This window comes from Chiloscyllium plagiosum, unplaced genomic scaffold (genome assembly GCF_037043375.1).
Source record: "Chiloscyllium plagiosum isolate Xiang-an unplaced genomic scaffold, Cpla_swu_hap1 HiC_scaffold_31, whole genome shotgun sequence".
Classification (NCBI taxonomy): domain Eukaryota; kingdom Metazoa; phylum Chordata; class Chondrichthyes; order Orectolobiformes; family Hemiscylliidae; genus Chiloscyllium; species Chiloscyllium plagiosum.
The window spans coordinates 9,842,207-9,868,315 of NW_028270169.1; the positions used below are offsets into that span (position 1 = coordinate 9,842,207).

General features: G+C 41.4%; 1 protein-coding gene across 1 annotated transcript; it reads right to left on the reverse strand.

Moving 5' to 3' along the window:
• Nucleotides 1–2,692: 2,692 nt before the first annotated feature.
• On the reverse strand, nt 2,693–25,315 carry smg8 (SMG8 nonsense mediated mRNA decay factor). The gene is made up of 4 exons (XM_043718146.2): nt 23,692–25,315; nt 19,558–19,703; nt 16,212–17,096; nt 2,693–9,857 (listed from the first exon to the last, which is right to left on the reverse strand). Exons 1-4 carry the CDS (start codon nt 25,211–25,213, stop codon nt 9,660–9,662), a joined length of 2,751 nt encoding a protein of 916 aa, XP_043574081.1. The 5' UTR covers nt 25,214–25,315; the 3' UTR covers nt 2,693–9,659.
• Between the last annotated feature and the right edge of the window lie 794 nt (nt 25,316–26,109).

Genomic DNA, 26,109 nt, shown 5'->3' on the forward strand with positions numbered 1-26,109 from the left:
GGCCTCAGGGGCCAAGGTAAACCGAGGCAAGAGTGAGGCCATTCTCTTCGGGAACTGGGCCGACCAATCCTCGATCCCCTTCACCATCAGGACCGACCACCTGAAGGTGCTGGGTATTTGGTTCGGGGGGGCTGGGGCATGCGCCAAGTCTTGGGAGGAGCGTACCAGCAAAGTGAGGTAGAAACCGGGCAGATGTAAGCTATGGTCGCACTCCATCGTGGGAAAAAAACCTGGTCATCAGGTGTGAGGCACTGTCATTGCTGTTATACGTGGCACAGGTCTGGCCTATTCCCAGAACCTGTGCCGCTGCAGTCACCCGGGCCATCTTCCAATTTATATGGAGGTCAATATTTGGACCAGGTCTGAAGAGACTCGCTGTACAAAGATCTGGGCAATGGGGGAAAAAATACACCCAATGCCACTCTCACCCTGATGGCCACCTTTGTGTGGGCTGCATCAAGCTGTATGTGGATCCCTGGTACGCAAACACCAAGTGTCACTACATACCGAGGTTCTACATGCCGCGGAACGCTCAGAGTAGTTGGACCGTTCTAGATCACCTGTCCTTCATGGAGAAGTTTATGAAGAAAAACACCTTTGACCACAAGTCCATCAGAAAGTGGTCAGCATGTAGTGTCCTTGCGACCCTTCGGGAAAAGGAGAGGGTGGATCCTATCGAGCAGTTCCCTGAGCAGACTGTTAAAGCCATTTGACAGAATGCCTCATTGCCAGAACTTTCCAACAAGCACCAAGACATGGCTTGGCTGGTGGTGAGATCCTTTATGCACGCCCGGACTCTCAGCAGCACTGCACGCTGCCCTCTAAGCGGCTGCAGGGGGGGACAAGACTGTCACACCACCTTCTGGAATGTGCCAACGCAGAAGAAGTCTGGAGAGGAATTCAGTGGTGTTTGTCGAGATTCGTCCCGAGCAGCGCCATAACGTGGGACTCTGTGCTCTATGGTCTGTTCTCTGGGACGCACACTGAGACAAACATCAACTGTGCCTGGAGGATCATAAACTCGGTTAGATTAGATTAGATTATATTACTTACAGTGTGGAAACAGGCCCTTCGGCCCAACAAGTCCACACCGACCCGCCGAAGCGTAACCCACCCATACCCCTACATTTACCCCTTTACCTAACACTACGGGCAATTTAGCATGGCCAATTCACCTGACTTGCACATCTTTGGAGTGTGGGAGGAAACCGGAGCACCCGGAGGAAACCCACGCAGACACGGGGAGAATGTGCAAACTCCACACAGTCAGTCGCCTGAGGCGGGAATTGAACCCGGGTCTCTGGCGCTGCGAGGCAGCAGTGCTAACCACTGTGCCACCGTGCCGCCCACGGCGAAGGATGTTCTCTGGGCGGTCCAAAACCTATTGATCTTCCAGCTGAAGGAGTTGACCCCGACTGAATGTTGCAGACTGGCACATTCCAAGGTTCAGGACTATGTGTTGAGGGACGCACTGAAGCTTGGGGCAGCTGCCGCCAAGGCGCGGTGGGGAAAGACCACCTTGTAACATCTGCCTGCCGAAGAAGAACAGGGGGCCCACACAGTCATTTGGGCTCTGCTGACGCCTCAGCTAAATATATGGATATATGATTGATAAATGTACAGACCTGTATATAAAAATGATAAATTCTGATCTCTGTATGTAAATGTTTACATATGTATGGCATGACCAACTGTACAGACCATCAAATTATTATTTTATGAATAAAGTATATTTTTGAAATAAAAAAGTGAGATGAATAGGTCAGAAGTGCAATCTCTGATCTTGAAAAATGAAGTAAAAGATAACAAGAACAGAAATTGCTGGAGAAACTCAGCTGGTATGGCAGAATTCGTGAAGACAAAATTAACATTGCGCATCCAGTTCGGAAGAGGTTACTGGAGTCAAACAGTAACTGGTTTGTCTCTCGACAAATGCTACCGGATCTGCTGAGTTTCTCCAGCACTTTGTTTTTATTTCAGATCTTCAGCATCCCGAGTTCTTTTAGTAAAATAAGAGGCAAAGACGCCGTAGTCCCAGAGGATTACTCCCTCATCACAGGTTAAGCTCTCGGAAGGTGACCACACCTCAGCTGAGGGGAGTGGTTTAGAAGGTTGCATCGTTACTGTTACCTCTAGCCAGTGACAGAAACTGAACACACACTGTTGGCCTCACACCAAATTGCAAACCAGCTGTCTAGCAGAACAGCACTACTCTGCATTCTGGCAATCCTGGAGAAGAGGGGAGGAATGTCCTGGAGTGTGTTTTCAATCACAATGGACAAGAGAAAAGAAGCTGAGTCGAGGTTACAAACTTGATTGGTTGAAGTGTCTGCATGATTCTATGATTAACCTCACTCTACCAACAAGTAGTACATGGACTGCAGTGGTTCAAAAAAGTAACTCAGCACGATTTCAAGGGTAACTGATGACAAGTAATAACTGCTGGCAACCAGTGATGCCCATGTCCCACAAGTGAATAAAAAGCAAAGGACCCTTGAAACATATTAGTTATAACTGGCAACACTGGACATATGCACTGCTTAAAGAAAAATAATGCTGAGCAACAGAAATAAAAATATACTATGAAATTACATATTAAACACATTCCTTGGGACCTGCGCAACACTAAAATATTATCAGTTCTTTGTTCGGATTTACACACATCTTCAATGCATTCAGACACTTTTTAAATTTCAAATTTGCTCTTTATTTCAAAAGTTTGTACTTTCCCTTTGACACTGGTTTTGTATTGCACACAATGCGTAATATTAAGCTATACTTTTAACCAACATAATGGATTTTTAAAAATCTGACCAAATCTCACTTAAATATAGCTTCAACATCAATTTAAAGGCAGGCTTTCTATGCTAGAATTTTCTGACCGAGACAAAAAATAGCCAGTGTACATTAGGAATGTCACGGTGACTCAATGATTAGCATTGCTTCCTCACAGTGCCAGGGACTCGGGTTCAATTCCAGCTTCGAGGAGATAGCGAGGACTGCATATGCTGGAGAGTCAGAGTCAATAAGGTCAGGCAGCATCGGAGGAACAAGAGAGTTGACGTTTCGGGCACAACCCTTCAATAGGACTATCCTCTGAAAATGTTGGAAAGTGTGGCGCTGGAAAAACACAGACGGTCAGGAAGGGCTTTTACTCACATCAATTCTCCTGCTCCTCCGATGCTGCCTGACCAGCTGTGCTTTTCCAGCGCCACTCTGACTCTGATCGCCAGCATCTGCATTCCTCACTTTCTCCATCGCTCTTATGTTATGATACTTCAAGATCTTGGCCAAGGTTCTGAGATTTCCTGCCTCAACTATTCTCTCAAGCAGTAAAATATACTAATACATGACAAATATTCTGAGATATAAATGCAGACATCTCATCTGACCAGGAAATATTGACTCTGCGGGTGTGCTTTTTAAGTTGTTAACAGGGACACTACTTACACTTTTCTGAATCAGGAGCTTTTAATACTTGGGTGGGAGCCAACCTGTTAAAGGCTCCATTCGAATGATAACTAAATCAGCTTCAGACAATCCTTGCTATTCCCAGGTGCAGTTTGCATTTTCATCGACCTGGAGGTCACTGAGCTGTAAAAGATCAGAGATGCAACTGTAGCAAAATATCTGCTTCTCATATGGCAAAAAAAGGCCCCTGAAAATAATGACACCGATATGCAAATAGTTGATCTTCAGATGGTTCAGACTTGCATTTATTACAGCCCATAAAAGCAGCTTTCAATGCCATATTTCAATCGAAAAATCTTGTTTTAGAAATTTTATGGATAAAGTGTATTTTTCTAAGAAAAAAAGGTTAGCTGTAGCTTCACTATGCCTGACACATGTATTTTGCAAACTTAAACAATATTTCTGGGGCACCCAAACATGCTTTATGGAGACAAGTTAAATGTTATTGTACTTCACAAAATATTCCATAATTTTCAAGTTTAAATATTTAAAAATATCATGAATAGGGTATATTTTGGAATATGTTTTTCAGCAGTCAAGATAAAGGGAAAGGAAAACATACCCAGCACGACCCTCATCTAGATAGCTGCCTTCATGTGCAGCTGCAACCACATTGTGCATGGACCCTTGGTACAAAAATAGAGATTCTGTTTGCCCCAGTGTTGTGAAGGATGGGTCTGGCAGTTTGTGATGGATTGCTCCAAGTAGACAGATCTGTTCTTTGTGGAAAGATTAAGAGTGAAAAATGTCTCTGACAATAATTCTATCAGGCAATGGTCCGCATGTAACTTGAGGCATTATGGGAAAAAGATGAAATAGATTCTGTTGGATCCTGTGCAGATTGAGAGTCATTTGACAAAATACCTCACTGCCAAAATGTCAAACAAGCACAAAATGCAGCATGGCAACTGGTGAGAAAGAGCCTTTCCATAGATGCCTGGAGTTTTACTACTTTTGCATAATATCCTCAAGGTGGCTGTGACGGGGAGAAGATACAAACAAGATCTGGAGAGAGATGCAGTGGCTTTTGTGGAGGTTCACTCCGAACAGCTCCGTGATACGGGACTCTCTGCTCTACCGGCTGTTTCCAGAGATGCACCCAAAGACAAACATTTCCTATGCCTGGACGATCCTCAATTTAGTGAAATATGCTCTTTGGTTTGTCCTCTTCTGAGTGTTGCAAACTGGCTCATTTCAAGATCCAGAGCTATGTGCTGAGATACACACAAATATCTGGGGCAGCTGCTGCACAGGCACAGTGGAGAAAGATAGTTGTCTAAGGCCTTTCCGCCATAATGTGCATAGGAGTTGTAAACCATAGAAAACACATTAGCTATGTGTCTAACAAAGGGAGGTTGCATGATGAATATCAAGACCGCTGGAATTGTCTTGAAGTACTTCAGGGTAGAACATAAAGAGAGAAAAGTTTACCCCTATTGTACTTTTTTTAAAATGATGTTTAATTGGAAATGTTTTGCCTTCAGGCTGCACTTTTGAGTTAGAATATACATTGTAAATATTAAGAGTGCTACAATTGTAGTGAGGCACTTGAGTGAATCCAGCTGCATGATGACCAGCTGAAGTTTATTGGACTCACTAATTTGCAAATCAAATGTTTTGTAATATGCTTTACAAATTTTCTGAATAAATTGTAATTTTGAATAAAATGTTTGTGGAGTTGCACTGTAGAAGTCCTTGCAGCCAATTTTGTGCATAGTCGACCCCTCCAAGCATCAATGCAATGATGACCAGATAATGATTTTGTGCTTTTAACTGAGTGACGAATAGTGGACAGCAGGGATGACTATCTTACTCTCATTAAGAAAATAAGGCCATGTGATTTTTTTTTACAGCCACCTGAGCAGGCAGTTGGGGTCTCAGTTTAAAACTCAGTTGAAAGCTAACACGTTGGTTGCTGCAACTCTCCAAAATACTGCACTGCAATGTACAGGAATAGCAAATGAATGAGATGCTTTTCAATAGTCACAATTAAAACAATTTACATTTATAAAATACTTTTAACTTCGTAAAAAGTATCAAAGAAATACAATTCAACAAGAAGAGTGAGTCAGACAGATGATCAAACACCTGATCAAAGAGTTTTAAGGAGTTTTGCAAAAAAATGATAAGTGAGGTTTAGGGAAGGAATCCTCCAACTGAGCCTCTCGTTTGCTGAAGGTACAGCCCTCAACCAATAGTGGGCCAACAGAACTCAGTGACATGCAAGAGGCAAGGAAGACAGAAACACATAGTTCACGTAGCGTAGTTCATGGGATGTGGGTCTCACAGACAAGGTTAACATTTGTTGCCCAATGTTAATGACTCTTGAGTGGCTTGCTAAGCCATTTTCAGAGGACAGTTAGGAATCCACCACCTTGCTGTGGGTCTGGAGTCACATCTAGGCAATACCAAATAGGAATGGCAGATTTCCTTCCCTTCATATGTGTAAGTTAACTAGATGCTTCTTTTTTTTTTAAAAAAAAAAGGCAATATTTCCATGGTTGCCATTATTGTGACTAGCATACAATTCCAGATTTGTTGATTTAATTTAAATTCCAGAGTCCTGATAGCATTAAAAAAAGGCCTCTGGATTACTGGTGATGTCACCATTAGGCCACTGATTCCCTGTAGGAGATCTTTACAGAAATAAAAGAGGGATGAGGTCATGCAAGCATTTAAGAACAAGGTTGACAACTTTAAAACTTGAGGTTTCTTCCCAGATCAGGATCAAATGTCAGAAATGACACACGAGAGTTAGGATACAAACAGATGAGATGAAATTTATCAAAAGGAGAAAATGGGAGACAGACCAGGAGAACATTGGAATAGGAACACGAGACCTAGAACAAGGATTATACCATTTGGCCTTTGGAATCTACTCTGCCATTCGATAAGATCAATTTTTCTAATTGTTATCTCTACTCCACTTAACTGGCAGCACAACCCAACTCCCTAAAAATTCTTGCTTCCTTGTCTATCAAAAGTCCATTTAACTTTTCCTTGAATAAATTCAATTATCCAGTCTATATTGTCCCATGGGGAAAGAGAATTACACAGACTGACAACCCAATGAAAGACAATATTTCTCCTCATCCGAGTCTTCGATGGAAGATCCCTTTTTCTTGATTTGATTTATTGTCACTTGTATCTAAGTACAGTGAAAAGCTTTGTTTACGCGCAGTACAGGCAGATCATAGTAAGCAAGGACATATAGATCATAGGGTTAAAAAAAAATTTTTAAACACTGTTCCCTTATTCTAGACACCCCCCTCGTAGAAGGAAAAATCCTCCCCTATCAAGTCACCTCAGGATTATCAGCGTCCTATGTTTAGAATAAAGACATAAAGGAAAATTTCACAGATGAGCTGAGAAAAGCAGACAGAATATTATGGATGATTAAGTAGCCAATCCACTTAATTAAAACTATATCAAATAAAGAAACACAATATTGCATTCTGTATTTTGGATTATATTCACAAACTTTTCAAGATTCACCAGTGCTAGTCCACACAAGGTTAGCAGCATCATACAACAAACATAGGTTTCTCTGATATTGTACATTTCTAATGACGCAATTCCAAGTTCTGATATTGTGCTCTGCACTGCACAACAGCACCAGTGACCCAGAGTTAGGCTCCTATTCAAGCCATCCTGATTTGGAATTATATTGTCGTTCCTTTACTCTCACTGTATCAAAATCCTGGATCTCCCTCCCTGACAACATTGAGTGTGCCTACACTCCAAGAAGGCAACTCAGTATCACCTTCTCAAGGGCGACCAGGGATGGGCAATAAACACTGGCCTTGTTAGAGATGGCCACTTCCCATGAACAAAAAGAAAACAAAGACTTAATTCAATCTCTTTTGAAAGGTTTCAGCAGTTGGAACATCACATTCAGCTGGATGAAAAACAGATATTACATAAAGTAAAAAGACACTGAAGTTACAGATTTTTGCAATTATATTTTAATTTGGGATTTGCAAAGTGAGAATTGGTATCTTAAGCCGTGAGGCATACTTTACATCTATTAAGAGGTTGTGTCAACATTAAATCTTCATCAAGAATATCACACATCTAAAATTATCTTAGACTGCACTTAACACTCCCATAAAACTCAGCAACCCCACTCCCCACCACCACCTCCTCAGACTCCCAACTGATCAACTTCCTTCCGCACAACCACCTCCAGATTTAGGCCACAAAAGTAAGTGATCAGACCAAATGCTCCACCATATTCTCAAGGATAAGTCTCACTCCAAAAATCAGACTGCCAAAGACCTTTTGATAGTAAGAGAAAGAAAAACTCATCACAAAACACTGCTGACAGACTTGATGGTTAGACTGGCACCACACTTCTCAGGGTGTGAATGGAGTGGCACAATTGATATGACAGTAAACTGGCCACTTTATCATCAACTCAAGGATCAGCCCACCACAGTAGGGCTTGTGAAACTGATCTGGATCCATGGATCCAATGGAAGCTGTCACTCTGATGGCTGATCACCATTCATTGACAACAAATTTGCATTGGTGTCAGTGACTTGGTTGTGACTGATTTCAGCGCCTAAATGCTTCCCACTTGATCTGAACTCCGATTAATTTCACACATCAAAAGCCCTGCTCAAGCACTTTGAGCCATTGTTTTGTAGAAGTTATATGTTACTGCTGTATCAGGGAGAACTGATAGATGCTGTTGGACCCACAGTCATCCTGAGGAATTCTGCCTCGAGATATTCAAACACTTCATACAACTGTTTATGAAGCAGAAAGTTAATTTTTAGGAATTTCCATTAGCTCTCTGCTGGGACAAAATCCATTGCCATTTTCTTCACCCAATTTTATCCCTTCCTTTCTGAAGCTGCTGCTGGGATACTCCTCCACATGAGGCCAAAGCTCTCCGAATCTCACTTAAGTAGCCATTCTTCATGTCAAGTCAGACAGTGAGGTTATTTGCCCATGGGGACACTATAACCAAGCCAAACTATAGCTGGGCTAGACACCTTCTAACACAGTTACTAGAGAGTCAGAAAGAGTCAACTTCCCATCCTAGTCCTCCAACACTGAGTTGGCTGAAATTCCAAGTCAGATAAGATCAGGACATTAAACCTGGAACCACTTGCTGTGTCTGATTTAGCATTGCATTGGAGGGCACACCAATCAGCCAGCAAGATAGTTTAATTATTTGTTTTTTTATAAAAAGTCTCACCATTAATTTAGCAAACTTACCCAGCAACAGCTGAAAAGCAAAAGGTACTCAAAAGCCTCAAGGGACATTTGTTTGTCGCTGGACTATTTAATTAAAAGCTATTATAGTGTAAACATTCAAATACAATTTACCATTCTGAGCAAACCCAATGCAAAACCATAACAACAGTTAACTCTTCCCTATTCAGCACAACTTGCCAGTTAGGGTGCATCAGGTCAGACTGCAGGAGCCAGTGAGCTGACAAAACATTTTTTCGTAACTTGCAGCACACCACGATGAATTTCAAGAGGATGCTGGACAAAAATTTGAGTATTCACTGCTATCCAAACCCACTTTTATAGACCCAGGTAAATGTAATCAAGAGACCAATCAATAATGGGAAGCTGTCACTGGAGGTTTTGCAGTGCAGTCAGGATTTGGCTAAGGTTTTTCAGTAGCAGTATATATACATTAGGATCCTTAATCAAAACTATGGCCTTTGATGAAAATCAATAAGCTATCCCTTTACATCTGACACCAAACCAATTGCTGCATCATCAACCACTGACAGTCACAACTGGGCTCATGGTTTATGTCATATGACAGGAACAAGACACTTTCCTAGAAAAACAAAGTGCTGATGATGTTTGTTCACATACTCCAGGGGAAAGTTTGACCAAGACAGATTGCATTTCATTTTACCAGAATATACACAGTGAGAGAAATACTGTAATAGGAAATTCCCATGGGCTTGGAGTCCTTAACCCTTTCAGTCAGAGAAAGGTACATCTGCTTTTTGTTGAATGATTCTGGATGCACTCCTGGCCTGTTCAGGTGACAGGAGGATTCACATCACTGAGGACTTTCGGGTTCAACCCTAAGCTGTGGCTTGGGCCATGCCAACATATGATCCTTCCCACCTTTCTGCAAAGACAAGAGATGGGGGGGGGAAACAAGAACTCTTCTTTTTTCAAAAAGGCTTCACGTAACCAGGAAAGCATCTTCACTGTGGGATAGCCTTAAGGATCCCCCGTAGCACCCGGTAACTCATCAATGGCTGGTTCTCTTTCGGGGGGAAGCAGGGTCCACGATCTGTGACGTATGCATAAGGGAAACGAAGAACCCAGAGTCCATCCGGTGGAACAGGTATTTCCTGCTTCTCGGGGTAAAAGACAGGACAGGGTGGGGGTCCAGGCTGAACCTGCAAGGTAAAGAAAAATTCAATCTGACACACTAATAGAATCTGAATTCTTTCATTTGCAAAATTTAAAAAATTCAAAACATTGCATAGAATGGGGATTCACTAAATCTACTACTAAACTTTAACAATGGACGTCACCAACAGTCCAGGGAGCAAATGCCTGTGCTCCTGTTAGAAAAATGAATGCGCTTTAACTCCCATTCTGGAGGTTTGACCACATAATTAATTGAGACAGACACTCCCACTTCAGTGAAGTGCTACACGACTGAAGGCACAGTCTTTAGGATGAGGCTATAAACCGAGGTCCCCTGTCTCCCCCCTCAGGTAAGTCAAAGGCCTGAACAGCAGAGGCAGTGGCTAAATGACCAAGTGAAATGTGCCAGCTCCCCCACCCCTATCCACTGCAAGTTTTCCTCTTTAATGGAGTGGCTGAATCAGATTTCTTGGGTTAGGTGTTATCAATCACATTTGAACTGATTAGAAAATGTTTTCAGGGATATCAGTAACATTAAATGGGTGCACAATAGTTAAAATTGCTGCCTTACAATGCCAGTGATCCGAGTTCAATTCCAGACTCAGATGATTGTCTGTGTGGATCTTGCACATTCTCCCTTTAACTGTGTGAGTTTTCTTTGGATACTCCGGTTTCCTCCCACAGTCCAAAAGTGTGCAGGTTAGGTGGGATTGGCCATGTTAAATTGCCCATAGTGTACATGGATTTGCAAGCTAGGTGGACTAACCATGGGAAATGCAGGGTTACAGGGATAGGGTGGGGGTAGTTCTGGCTGAGATACTCTTCCGAGGGTCAGTGCAGACTTGATGGACTAAGTGGTCTCTTCCTGGACTGTAGAGATTCTATGATTAAATGCTTTATTGTAGCCTCATCAACTACTGCAGGTTTTCTCTCCAACATCATGATGACCAATACTGATCCGTCCACTCATTTGTATCGAGCAATATCCCAGAATGCCCAAAATAAAGAATCAGATGCTCTGCTTCAGTAGTATCGATTGGTTAGATATTGGACCAGGAACCTGGCTGGAACAACCCAACTGCTCTTCTTAAATATCTGAGGGATCTTTAAGTTACCCAGAAGGGCTGATGGGCCCTTTTAAATTTAACGTCTCAAAGATAACACCTCCGAAAATGCAGATCTCCCTCAGTGCTGTATTGAAGCATCAGCCTAGATCATGTCTTAGGAATGGGGCTGAATTTAAGACGTTATGACTTGAAGGCGAAAGTACTACCTCTAAGCCATCATTACCAGCTAGACTGAGTGTTAACTTTTGCCTCTCCGAGACAGAAAAGAAGATATCAAATTGAAAATATCAAATTGTAAGGAGTTGGCAATTCTTAACAAATCCAACGTGTACTATAAAAGTTCAAATAAACAAATGTACATACTTAAATGGAAAATGGTCAAATTCAAGTAAGGTTTTACCACCTCATTTCACAAAGGGTGTAAATAACATTAAACATTCCACAACAATCCTGGGACATTTAATCAACTGAAGATTATCGATAAATGAATGGCAACAAGGTTGTTAATACTTTTGGACAGAAGAATTAGTTTTATTACACACACAGCTCTAATTTCACTGTGCTTTCTAAAATATTAAGGCCTTTGTTGTACTGTTTAAAGCAATTCTGACCATGACATTCAAATCCTTACAACGCGTTCACTCAATTGCCTATATTTCATATGTACTTTAAATGGTGCCTGAAAACACATTTTTTATGTCTTACCAAGATTTTGTTCCAATGCCATTTGGAAAACCATATATTTACTGAAGATGAAGAAATTATCAAAAGATTTCACTTTAAAGTTTTTATATTTAGAACCAACATACATCAAACGTAAACAAATAGACAAAGAATACTTGAAATAAAAAGCTTACTTAAATATCATATACAACAAAGATGGACCTTCGGAAACCACAAACACGTGCATCACTTTCATCTCATTGCACAAAAATAAAGAGTTTGGGCCTCTGGATTGCTACTGCAGTGACACTTCTACTGTGTTACCACCCCTAATTATTGTGCAATGAAATAGGATTAATTATTGACCTTTGAATGCAGTCACCCCTAGGCAGCATACATGATGGAATTTTATATTCAATTTGAGGAAGAGGAGTGGGGAGTCGAAGACTATAGTTTTAAAACATAAATCAGGGCAATTATGAAGGCATGAAAGCAGAGGCAATTATGAAGGCATGAAAGCAGAGGTGAATTGGAAAGTTAGACTGAAGTCAAAAAGTGTGGTGCTGGAAAAGCACAGCCAATTACGTAGCATCTGAGGAGCAGGAGAGTTGACTTTGAGCATAAGCCCGTCATCAGGAATTTGGGTGGTGGGTGGTGGGCTTAGAGATAATGGGAAGGCATGGGGCTGGGGCTGGGGAAGGTAGCTTGGAAGGCAATAGGTAGATGAAGGGGGAGCTGATAGCAATAGGTTGGAGGGGTGGGTGGAGTGGATAAGTGGGAAGGAAGATGGACAGGTAGGACAGGTCAAGAGGGCGGTGCCGAGTTGGAGAGTTGGACCTGGGATAAAGTGGGGTGAGGGGAGATTGGGAAACTGGTGAAATTGAGATTGATCCTGTGTGGTTGGATGGTTCCAAGGCGGAAGATGACGTGTTCTTCCTCCAGGTGTAAAGTAGTATGGGTCGATAGAAATGGAGTGGCAGACAGCAAAGTTGATATTCTAGAATATACAGAATACTTACAGTCCAACAAGTAGGAAACATTTCAAGGAATGGACCCACTATCTGTGGTTAACCCGAAAGATTAAAGATTGTATCTAATTTAAAGAAAAAGTGCATAATTGTGCAAAGATAGGTGGCAAGTCAGAAGATTGGACAAAATATAAAATTGCAATGATCAAAAATGAATTCTTAATTTTTCTTTCATTAAAGAGAAAGTGATCTAAAAATATAAAAATAGATAGTAAGAGTTTCTATTAATATTGAAAGAGAAGAGTTAACAAAGTGAGTGTTGCTTCTATAGAAAGTCAGATTTAAGAATGAGTAATACACAATGAGGAAATGGTAGATGAATTGAACTCTGGAAAATCTTGAAGATATTTTTCATCAATCTTTACTATATAAGACATAAGCAACATCAAAAAGTAGTAACAAATCAGGAAGTGGAAGGGAGGGAGGAATGCAGGAAAATCAGAATGACCAGATAAGTGATATTGAGTGAACTGCTGGAGCTGGAGGTTGATAAATGCACAGGTCTCAATGGACTTCATCCTAGGGTCCTCAAGGAAGTGGCCAGTGAGACAGTTGATGAATTGGGTTAATTTTCCAAAACTTCCTTGCTTCCAGGATAGTTCCATTGGATTATGAATGTAACTGTTTTATTTGAAAAGAGAGGAAGCCACAAAGCAAGAAATTACAGGCACATTAGCTAATGTATAGTGAGCCACAGAGATCAGTGCTGGAATCTCAACTCAATACAACTTATATAATTGACTTGGATGAAGGCACAGAATGTATGGTTGCCAAATTTTCTGACAACACAAAAGTATGAAAATAAGTTATGAAAAGGAAATAAAGATGTCACAAAAAGATATTGATAGGTTAAGTGATTGGGCAAAAATGTGGCACATGGAGTGTAAAATGGGAAAATGTGAAATGTCCAGTTTCACAGGAATAACAAAAAAGCAGTATATTGTAAGATTGTACAGTTCTGAGCTGCAGAGGGATATAGGCATCTTTGTACATGAATCACAAAAAGTTTGTATGTAGGTTCAGCAAGTATTGGAAATAGCTAACAGAATGTTATCTTTAATAATGAGGGAAACAGAATGTGAAAGTGAAGGAATTATATAGAGCACTATTTAAGAGAGACAAATCTAGATAATTGTGCACATTATCAGCCACCTTATTTAAGAAAGGTCATTGGAGACAGTTCAGAGAAAGTTTACCCAAACAATATATGGAATGGGTGGGTTGTCTTAGGAGGAAAAGTTGGACAGACTGGCTTGTATTTGATGTTGTTTAGAGGTGCTGGATTTTGGCAGGGCAGATGAGGAGTGAATGTTTCCTCTTATGGAATAATCGATAACTGGATGGGGGGGGGGGGGCAGTTGTCACTGTTTAAAAATCAGGCATCACCCAGCTTAAAAAAAAAGAGATTGGGCAACAAACTTTTCTTTGAGACAATCATGTGTTTTTGGAACTCTGTTCTTGAACAATTGGAGGAAGCGGAGTCCTTGAATATTTTTAGGGCAGAGGTTGATAGTTTCTTGTTAAGCTAGGGATTGAAAGATCAGCCATAATAATCATGAATGATGGATCAGGCTTGAGGGGCTGAATGACCTATTCCTGTTCCTGATTTGTATGCTGCATCACTTTCTGTGGACATGTGGCACCACAACTTAGCTAGGTTCACAAAAAATGTAAATGGCACAGATCCCCCAAAAACTCCTTTACCTTGATCCTTTAACAGACCCTATTAAAAGACTTGTTTGACTTTGGTAAATCTAAGTGTCGTCAAATGGTCCATTTCACAATCCCCGCTATAACCCTGCCTTAAGTTATCTGGCTTCTTTAACTATACTTCACACACACACACACACACACACACACACACACACACACACACACACACACACACACACACACACACCTCTTCATAAATATATCATCTCTGTTCTCTTATCTGTTGCAGCTCTCTTTGTACTTGGCGACACAACTTTCAGTTTTAACTTACTTTCTACAAGGGTCACCAGGTCACATAGATGAGTTTATTTTTAAATAATATCCATAAAAATTACAATTGATCCCATCTCCTAAAAATCCTTTAAAATATCCTATAAAATAATCATAAATTCCAAAAACCTTCTAAAGTAATTACAAATTTTCTTTTCAATATTGTTTCTGGGTCAAAAGGTTGTCACAACATGCCATCAAAAGTCTTGTTTAACCTATTATCATATATGTTTGCCCACATTGTAAATTTCTTGGTTAACATTTCCATTCAATTATGCCAGGTCAACTGTCACAATGTAATTGTAGGCTGTGGCCACTAGGCGACTCTGCATTTTCTCTAACAATTCTATCACCATCAGCTTGCTGTGGGCAGTTTAAGAGATCCATAAATTACGACAGTGAAATCAACTTTTTATTTACTCAATCATGGGACGTGGATGTCATCATCTCGGCCACTATCTATTACTCACCCGAGGTTACCGTTAAGTTGGCAAGCTGCCTATCATTAATTGTTGCAGACATGTTACCACAGCTACTTTAGTCTTGTATGTCACTGCTCTCTTCAAACAAACTGCAGGTTTGGAAGGGCACATCCAATAGTTCCAGTGCCTGCTATGAGATATTAAAGGGTTAATTTGTTCTGCTGATCTGCAGGAATTGAATGTTCCAAGGCGAGGGTGGTATATCTCGGTCTTACAGGTAGAATGTAAGGAATTTACATTCCTATCCCTTGCCATTCAGGAGCTATTTGCATGGCCATTTCCTAGCTATTCAGAGTAAAAGAATTACATTATCATCTCCTATTCAGAAATCAATAAGAACACAGCAGTTAGAATTCTGGCTGCTCTGTGCAGTTAAAAAATGCTTCACGACAGATTTGGCCATTAAGGGATGATTTATATTACATGTTTCTAGAGATGATCAGGTCACTGCATTGTCTTGAGTGGCATGTGACTGTGGGAGGATGGCTGGGGGTTGCCTTGTGGGCATTATTGACTGTGATGTAAAGATTTTGCATAAAGTAAGGACTTTTTTTTGTTCAGGGAGATCTTTGACACGGCTCTGCAAATCCTGTGAATTGTGTTAAAGGTTGCTCCAGAAAGGTTGTACTGTATTGTGCTTAATAAACCGTGGCTGTTCACAAAAGTTGGCGTGTTGCAGTTGCATCAAGTGTGTAAGAATCTCAAGAAAAAGAACCTAACAGCTATATTCAACAACTCAAATGACCATAATACACAAATTTCACACACTCAACATGACGTCTTTTTGATTCAAGCAACTTAATGACGATAATGCCTTCATTACATTCCCTACCACAAGCAACAAAAATAAATTGAGGACAGCATAGGGCAACCAGCAAATGCACTGACAACTGGTCTGAGTGTAAAAACAGATATAAACTGAAACAAATATATGTTAGGTAAGATCATGAAATTATTTAAACTGACCTAGTCCCAGGTCTCAAGGTAATGGTTGTAAACAAGTCCCATTTTCTTGATTTGTGAGCTTATCTCAAAGCTGTCAAATGAATTTCCACTTTCAAATTCCACCTTTGTTATTACCCCCTAGATTTCAGATATATGTCTAACCTGACAAGCCTACAGGGCACAAATAAACACTTTTGCAGCCAGGATCTTACCTGTGGTGTGAGTACAATCTGTAACGGGGCATCAGGAGCCACAATGAAAAGCCTCATGAGCTGGGCATAGTGCGGCTTAAGGCCTCGGCCTTGAGATGGAGACAGGATGTACAAGGGCATGTCAGAGGAGAGGGCTTTGATGGCAGACTCTTTTGGCCCACTCCCCATTACCTTCATAATCTTTTCTGGCCCTGAGCACATGAATCTGCGACCCCGAGAATCCTCATATTCAAAGCCAACAAACGCCCGTGCGATGTCATCCCTCCGCCTGCCTCGGCCAATCACAGTGCCAGCCCGTTTGGTTGGCACAGATTTGTTGGGAGCAGGCCAGGAATTATTGTCCATGTCAACTTCATCCTCTGACCTGGTCTTGATGACTATGTCCCAAGGCATCAGGTAATTCGTTCCAGGAATGAAGCCACTCTGGTCCAGGCCCCTGTGAAAGTTGTAAGCTTTGGAAGGCCCCAGCTTGACGAAGGACCAACTTGAAAATTTAGGCAAAAGTCCCTTTGGACAGCTGGAATTTAACATGCCAGGCAGATATTCCACTGTGGATACCTGGCGATCCACAAGACTGGGTCTCTTTTCTGCTTTAGCTTCCCCTCCTTGGCCATGTGCATCTGGATTGTCTCCCCCTGCATGGGGGTCAGGGGGAAATGTACCTAGACTGTCAGTAGATTGTCCAAGACTGAGTGCTAGACTGAGACTCGTGCTCTCTCCTTGGGTCTGAGCCTCTTTTTCTTTCATTTTCTCTCCTTCACCCTCTTGTGGGGGCAGTGATGATATACTTGATTCATTTTTTGCTGGGGCTGGGTCGGGAGTGCTGGGTTGAAAGACAGGAAAGTAGAAGTGCTCGAGCTTCCCACAGCATTTCTCCTCTTGAAGCTGCAACGGCATTTTACAATAGTTAGATGACTTGATTTACAGCTTTCCCAAACTTAGCATTCAAATACATTCTACTTTCATTCAAATCTCTGTTGCCTGCATCTTAATTCTCACCACATCTTGTTCACACCATCACTCCTCTAGTGTTGATTTATGCTGACAATAACTCAACTTCAAAATTCTTCTTTTGTTTTCCAGTCCCTCTACGCTGCTCTCCTCTCATGTTTCTGTAACCTCCTCTCGCTGTACATTGCTCAGATGCAGCTTTTCTCCAACAGTTCCGGCTTATTGCATATCCCCAATTTTCACCAATGAGTGTCATCAATTGATTAGGCATTATGCTCAAATTCTTCCTGAAATCTTCCCACCCCTCTCTTCTTTCAATATACTCCTTATAATTCCGTGGTTTGACTAAGATTTCCAGCCATCTTAAATTATTGTTCTTTATGTGAATAAATGCAACACCATTGCACACTGAAAGTCAATAAGAGATAATGTTGATTAAGAACAGAAGAAACTAAGCCATGTGAGTCCTCAATGTTGGTCATTGACATCAACTTCACTTTCGCACTTTATCCCCAACATTTATTATATATTAATTATATTTAGGTGGGTGGTATTAATTGGGGATTCACTTATGTTCTTTCTTAGGGCTCTTGTGGCACAGTGACAGTGTTCCTATCTCTGAACCAGGTGGCCAAGTTCATGACTCACCTGCTCTTGTGATGTGTAATAACATCTCTGTAACAGGTCAATTAGAGAAAAAAAAGCTTTTGTTCTTATTTCAATACAAGTTGACTGAAACTCTATCTTATTTTAATATTTTTGTCTTCAGTCAGAACTGACCTTTATTCTACTTTGGACTAAGAAATTATTCTTCATTAGAAACATTCCTACTCCCTTTACATGTTCCATGACATCTTTTGGTCTCAATCTTTTCCTGATCCTCTCTTTTGTTCCACTAGCTCTACCCCTTTGCTCAAGAGCGTGAAACCCATTGATCATGTTTCCAACTCTCTTCAGTTCTTTTGAACACTCCTTGGACTTGAAATGTTAACTCTGTTTCCCTCTCCACAGATGATGCCAGACGTGCTCAGGTTCTCCAACATTTTGTTTTTAAGACTGAAATGATTATTGGGTTTGGAGGTACAAGTTTGTTAAACGCTTCTCCTGTAAATAAAAGTTCATGAGCATGCAAACTGGAGTTAGTCTCCAGTTCTACCTTTCCCAACCTGATTATGTGGGACAGAAACCATATTCCTCAATTCCCCTTAATGCCTATTCATTTGCTGATCTCATTCTACTCAACATTCCCTGTTATAACAGCGAAGTACTGAGGACACTTAAACTGACACGGAGAATGTTGGAGAAACTCAGCAAGTCTGGCAGCATCTGAGAAGAGAGAAAGAGTTAACATTACAGAATTGGAAACAAAATGTTAGCTGTTTGCTTCTCTCTAGATACTGCCTGACCTGCTGAGTTTCTCCAGCATTCGCTGTGTTATTTTCAGCATCCACCATTCACTAGAATAAGAACTACAAAGATTCACTATAAGAAACTTACTAGTTCCTCCAAAATGGCGAGCCTCCTATCTTGAGATTATGCCAATAGCTCTGGGTTTTCCAGTCAGGTGAAACAACTCAGTATCTAACCTGTTTCAATTTTTTATATTGTTGAGAGGTAAATGTTGGCCAAGGACTCTGCTCTTACTTGAAGCCTCTCTGGTGATTTTTAACATTTGCCTACACCCTTCAAGAGGCTGAAGGGGCTGTGCCACAAAATCTCCGATGAAGACTGGCAGCTTGGACAACACAGCATTCTCAGTACTGCACCCAAATGTCAGCCAGGACCGAGATGTTATCTTTAGTTTAGTGGTAGTCGACTCAGTTGTCAGAATTAGATGGGTGTGGATTCATCATGCACTCCAGATCCAGAGTACATAATCCAGGCTGATAGTGTAGCATCCACTTGAAACTTGTACTGAACTGTCAGTGGTGGAATCTTTCCGCATGACCAATCTGCGCTCTCATGTGGATGAAAAAGCGATTTAGGCAATATTCATCCTTCAACCAACACTATTAGAAAACAGATTATCTGGTTATTAATTTGTTGTCATTTCTGGCACCTTGCTGTGTGGGAATCAATGTAAAAAAATGAGGCTTCTGTGCTTCCTACATTAGAACAGTGATCACACATCATCGCTTGCTGTAAATCATTTTTGGATATCCTGAGGTGGTGAAAGCTGCACACATGTAATTCTCTCTTTTATTTTTGTGCTTATTCTACAGAATATAAAGCCAGGCTCAAATGACCAGCCAGAAGAAGCTCTCTTCACTGCCTTCGCTGTAGAGTGTAGGAACTAAATGATTGAGACAGAAATTGAATGGACACAGTAATCTCAAAAAATATTTGCCTCCTCATCCTTATATTGGTTTACCAGCTACAGGTTGGCTTACAATACCTGATAGAAATCGTAATTGCCCGCCTTGATGTCGAAGGGATCATCTCGAGGGGCTTGCCTGCGGCCGCAGTTGCAGGAGCTGGTGGAGCGAGCACGGCTGTTGTGATACAGCACAGGCGGGTTCCTGTCAGGTTCTGGTTTTTCTCCTACAAGAGAGGGGCAAACACACAGACACACACAAAAAAAGTATAGGGTATTCAAGAATAACTCAACATGTCTTTTTTACAACATTTCAATCCATCATCAAAAAGGGTGAAAAAGGCATGCACCCAGGCTTGGTTAATGATGATGTGTTACTTGTACATACATTCCACTCTAAAATCTAAATGGCTCAAAAAGATAGTTTCAATAAGACAATTAAACAACTTATAAAGGGCAGCAATTTAATGTAGGCAAATGTAAATCCCACTCAGCGTCAATAATATCCATGCAGCAAGACGGTGCTATAACTGGGAGTGAAGAACTTCATTTATGCAGATACACTATACAAACTGGAGTTGCTCTTACAGCAGAGATAGTTAAGGGGAGATTCTATTGAGCTGTTCAATATCTTGAAGAGTTGATAGAAATAGTTTCTCCTTGTTTATTCTGTGTCAACAGCATCAGTAACTGGGGCTTGCAGATATAAGGTGATTGGCTATATTGAGGAAATATTTTTCTTTAAACAGAGTTGTTGTGATCTGGAATGTGCTGCCTGAAAAGGCAGTGGAAGCAGATTCAATAGTATTTAAGGGATTTGGATAAATACTCAAGGAAAATAAATTGCAGTGTTATAAATTAGAGAACAGATAGAGGATTGGTTAGCTAACAGGAAATAGACAATAGGTATACATTGTACAACACTGACAATGAACAGTGTGCCACAGGGATAAATGCCTCAACTATTTACAAACTCTAATGACATGGATGCAGGGATCAACTATATGGTTGCTAACTTTACTGACTTTACCTATCTTTATGTTATGAAGAGGACATAAGCACTCTGCGAAGGAATATAAATAGGATAATTGAGTGTGCAATATTTCAACAGATGAGGCAATGTTTTTTGTATTTATTCACAGGATGTGGGCGTCACTGGCTAGGCTGGTCCTTATTGCCCACAGGACAGTTAAGAGTCAATCACGTTAGGCAATTTGGAGAAGATTTGTAGCTCAGGTTGCAGTTCAGGATGTAGGTTTGCTCGCTGAGCTGTAAGGTTCATTTTCAGATGTTTCATCACCATACTAGGTAACATCATTAGTGAACCTCCGGTGAAGCACTGGTTTTATGACATAAATAGAAAGTAGGTCATAATACCAGTGCTTCAGCGGAGGCTCACTGATGATGTTACCTAGTATAGTGATGAAACGTCTGAAAACAAATCTTCCAGCTCAGCGAGCAAACTTACATCCAATCAAACACATTGTATGGGTATGGAATCACTTGTAGAACCAGGTAAACGTACATTTCATTCTCTAAATTTCCTTCTCTTAGAGGACTGTGAGCCTATGAAACTCTTCCACACAGAAAGGTGAAGGTGAGACCTTTGAATATTTTTAAGGCAAAGGTAGATTGACTCTCTTATTAGTCAAGAATTTAAACATATGGGAGGAGAGTGGAGCTGAAGTCAATGTCAAATCAGTGGTGATCTTATTGAGAATCAGAAATTACTGGAAAAACTCAGCATCTTGACAGCATATGTGGAGAGAAAGCAGAGTTAACGTTTTGGGTCCAGTTGACCCTTCTTCAGAACTGACTGTAGCTAGAAAAGGTATATGCTCGAGAAGGGGTTGGAGAGGCAGCTGGGAGTGGGGGGATTCTAAATAAGAGTCACTGGGCAGGACCTGCTGAGTATTTTTGTGCAACTTCTGATTTTACTTAATTTTCAGCATTCACAGTTTTAAAAAAATTAACTATCAGAAGAGCTTGAAGCCTGGTCCTAATTTGTATGCTTGTATTAGTCTAATGAGTTGAATAATCTGATCAAAGAAATGGCAGAACACAATGGGCTGAATGAGATCCTTCTCTGCTACATTTCTAGAATTCTAGGAAATGAATGTCTGGCAATATGTTTGTGGTATCACTGTTTGATTTAGGCAGGACTGGACTAAGCACGTTTTTCTTTAAATAGTTTCCGGATTTTGATTGATAACTGCTCCTGTGAAGGACCTGGGGATCTTTTTACAATATTAAAAGATGATTTATAAATGCAAGTTGTTGTTAATGCTCACCTTGGGAACCACTGGCATTTTGATTCAAAGCTTCATTCAAAAGAAACATTGCCCAAGACACAATGGACAGCCAGGCTGTATTAGTGGTGCATTATTCGGCCTCTGGGCAATGAGGGGACTATTCCTGGTCTCTCACCAACAAGACAACAATGGCAAACATTTGAGGGCGCGCGGATGTAAAAACAAACTGCTGGTAGAGAATCACCAGCATTCTGGTGAAAGTTCATTGAGTAAATGTTAACTCTGTTTTGCTCTCCACAGGGGTAGTGCCTTCCTTGCTGAGTGTATGTAAAAATATTTATTTCTGATCCACAGTATTTTTCTTTTTCACATTGTACAAGCAACTTTTACAATTGCTATTGATATTCTGCAACCAGCCAATAGATGGTGAGGTGGAGTCAGAATGGCTATCCAACTTGTCCTCAAGGAATCACACATGGTTCTTACACATCATCTCTTCATGACTAAGGTTAGTGACTCAGTTATGCAGGGAATCACTACATTGTCTCTGTGTTGGCATTACAACATTTACTTCATAGTTCTGCCCTCCCACATCCCCCCCCAAAGCTCATTAAAAAAATTGTGAAAAGTACCTGGTGTGAAGGAAGCCAATGTTTCTGGGACCTCCCCATTGCGGGACGGGTAATCTCCTGGGTCTCAACCTCTCTAAAGGTCTTACTTTTTCTGCCAATTTCATACAACTCTGGTGCTTCTTCTTATTCCTGTACCGTTCATTTGTCTTCAACTTCTATCGGTCAATCCCTATGCTCAGTCTTCTGTACTTCAGATTTAATTACTAGATGAGCCTTCAGCCTGTGCCCTCCCAGTCAACTGGAGGTTCGAAAGACTTCCACGATTCTGGAAATTGGTCTCCCATGTATGGATGATGAGTTATCAACACTTTCTACTCTATAATTAATGTTAATAATAATGCAAACATGATTCGACTGACTCCTAGCACCATATAAATGTTAACATATCGAAAACTACTTTTTAACTGCTAAAATATTCCACATTACACTACATTTTTCTACTGAAAGCTGCAAAATCTGCATATACGCCTAACCCAAATGGAATAGCACGCTAGGTCAGTGAGATGAGCTTTAAAATCCGACAAGTGAGAGATTGGGGTAACTTTAGGTTGAATTGGTGGGGGAGGAGATGAAGTACCTTCCATGAAATAAGTTCATGAAACAGTGGGCATTTAGGACAAAATGGATGCATTTATGTTAAATGTGCTTTCCTGGTTGGAACTACAAATAATCAGTTACTGAATTTAATTTTATTCCTCACAATTGTTCCCTGCTGGTCTAATACCAGAACATGATACTACACAGTTGCAAATAAAAGCTTATGTGAACCGCTTTGGATCCTTGTTTTCATGATATATTAAGCTTTGTTAAGAATACTGGGTTTAACACATCATAATGAACAGTCTACATAGTATATTATTGTTGCTGTACATCATGAACACACTCTGTGCTATTACTGCGATTGAAAAATCAAGATTCTTATCAATGTCAGCTGTCTTATCCTTTCAATTATACTATGAAGCCATTCTATAGCAGTCATAGAGTTGCTTCACTTCAATTAGCAATCCTAAACTCTTGATATAAAGCTGGCTCAGAGCACAATGTTTAGGCATTTGACCATAAAATCCTTATTGCATCTGCTGATAATCCCAACTGCAAGACAAATTCACACTCAGTTTCCTATTGTATGCAAACTTCCTTTGGCTGAAGCGATAAGCCAAAATATCTCAAACATCCGTGTAGATATAAACAATATAAAGTAATGCCAGTGCCTCTCTCTTCTCTCCAACTGTCTGGGGTGTTTGTATTCTCGAAGAATTTGCTAATAATTTACCATTCTTTAGTCTCTTTCCTATTCCAATTAAGATGAAATCTTCGAATTTATGACTAACCTGGTTTAGGCAGTAGATGGAATTTATGAACACAGTGTTGATCTGTTAAGCTTCTCTCTTCGCATAACTGGTGCCCGTTACTCCAAAACTTGTAGCAGTCTTCATGCAGCTGCATGGCATACTTCTGGAAGGCTGGCCCACGGGCATGCTGGCTGTAGACACGCAGGGCCTGTGCTAACTGGTTTTTATGGACAGTCGTGGTGTAATGGTGAGGTAGATTTGACTGGTAGGCACTATGTGCCAGAGGCAGGGCCTTTTGGCAACGATTTTCTGAAAACTTATTATCTGCATCCAAGAACCCTTCAAGTCCTTTTAACTGACCCTGTATCTTGCAGGACAGATCCCCAGTAAGAAATCCAAGTTCTTCTTCCTTACCGCTTAGCATGACATCATAGAGTTTTGAAGCCACTATTAACCAATTTTTATAAGCAGGAAGTTCAAAGTGTGATGGCTGTGGATTCCTCCCTACACTATCCTCAAATCCTTTTTTAGTCAGAACCAGCTCGACATGTTGCCATAGGAATTCTTTCAGGGTACAGTCCACCAGCTGCCCACTGGAACTGTTGAGGCTGCTTTCCAGTACGAAGGATGGCTGGCGGACATGCCTCAGCATCTGATAGCGTCGTGACCCAGGCAGAGGGAGGGACTCCTGCTCCCTGATGGCACAAGTGCTTTTCAGCTGCCCAATCAACATACTGATCGGGTCATCCTCCTGCCCAGCCAGCACATAAACAAATGCCTGGTTGGCAGGAACAGTGAACAGACAGTTAATGCTCTGGTTGGTCAGGACCCTGCTCTTCCTGAAAATTCTGTAAATCTGATCCTCCAGGGCATGCTGGAGTCTCCTCTTTGGGGAATGCTTCTTGGGCTTATCCAGGTTCGAGGGATCGAGACCCTTCGGCTCAACCTTTAACGCCCCGTTGAGCTGGAAAATAAAGAGAAGTCTCGGGGGGCAGGGTCTACAGTTCAATCTCCACTCCTTCCCCACCGGGCAATCCTTAATCGCGTTCTTCAGGTAGGGAAGGACCTTTTGCCTGAGGGTATCTAAAGCTCTAAAAAGACGGTCGTAAGTGATGTCGAAGGAGCAGGTGGGGTGGACCAGGAGGAGGATGTGGGAGACAGAGAAAAGGTAGAGCAGATGGATACAGTGGAGCTTTTCCTCGCCTTTCCAGAACTCATGGGCCTCGGCGTGGGAAACCTCGTCGGCCAGGGCCCTGCAGGCCTGCAGCAGCTGCTGGTGGTCACAAACGGCGGTGAGGAGCAGGTAGAGGACTTTGCTATCCTGGTTGTAGTAGCACTGCAGCAAGTTGTTGCCCTGATGATGGCCGCCGGGCAGCCCCGGGTAGAGGGGGAAGACCGGCTTGTCGCACAGGGTGTTGATAATAGCATGTTTCTGCGCGCTCAGATCCGAGGTCTTGCCGAATATCCCCACCACGCACATCTCCTCATCTTTCCAGGACGCCTCCTCGCCGTCCGAGGCCAACACGGCTCCCAACGCCCTGGCGGCGGCCACCGCCGCCATCTTGCGCACCGTCCCGTCTTCAAGTCCGTCCGGCGGAGGAACCGCTGCGCCCACAATCGTTCCCGACCGTAAGTCCCGCCGTTCATCTCATCCGGCCGGAAACAAAACCCTGATCCGCATTTCAGCTTCAGGAATCAGGAGAGAACAATTGGATCACTCGTTCCCTTCCCATCTCCAGCCTTAACCCCCCCACCCCAACTTATTGTCCCCTTTCTGTAATGATCGGGCTGCCAGGTCTCTCGGCACCAAACCACAAAATGTTTTTGATAACTCTGGCATTTTTAATCTCCAGAAAAATATATTTAAAAAAAACGATAGCCGACAGACCTGGCAGAGTCAACCTTTGGGCGTGAAATTACTCATAATAACAGGTTTACAACGTCACGATGGTTAATCACAAGTCTTACTCTTAACATTTTCCCAATGTTTACAAGGTCTGATTTTAAAAAAGCTAAGTTTAAAAAATCTCTTTACCTTGTAGGACATCTTACCCGAATAAGACTAAATATTTCCACAAAGTAACACCCACTGAGCCACAACATTACCTCCCTTAGTTTTGCAGAGGATCGTTCGCAAGAGACAACAATGCAATTAAAAATCAAGATTTACACATAAAACATGGATAAATATATTATAGCATGACTCATTGAAGGATGGGGAAGAAGTTACAATTAAAGAGAACACAGGATAGTGAGATGATGGTTGAAACGCTACTGATTACCACATGTATAATTAACCCAATGACTTGAATATGAATTATTCATTTGCAAAGGCTGTGGTTAAAAGAGGTCCTTTAGAATAAGCACTTAGGTAGTATATCGTATCGCGTACCAACCATTATTATTTATTTTAGAAAATCGTAATACATTTTGCAATCTTTGGGAAATATTCTTCAG

Excerpts from the sequence above, each read along its gene's own strand:
- smg8 (XM_043718146.2), bottom strand. The coding sequence starts at position 25,213 with ATGGCGGCGGTGGCCGCCGCCAGGGCGTTGGGAGCCGTGTTGGCCTCG. Across the intron at positions 19,704-23,691 it reads CCATCTACTGCCTAAACCAG|GAGAAAAACCAGAACCTGAC; the intron begins GTTAGTCATAAA and ends CCTCTCTTGTAG. Across the intron at positions 9,858-16,211 it reads AGATTGTACTCACACCACAG|GTTCAGCCTGGACCCCCACC; the intron begins GTAAGATCCTGG and ends TTTACCTTGCAG.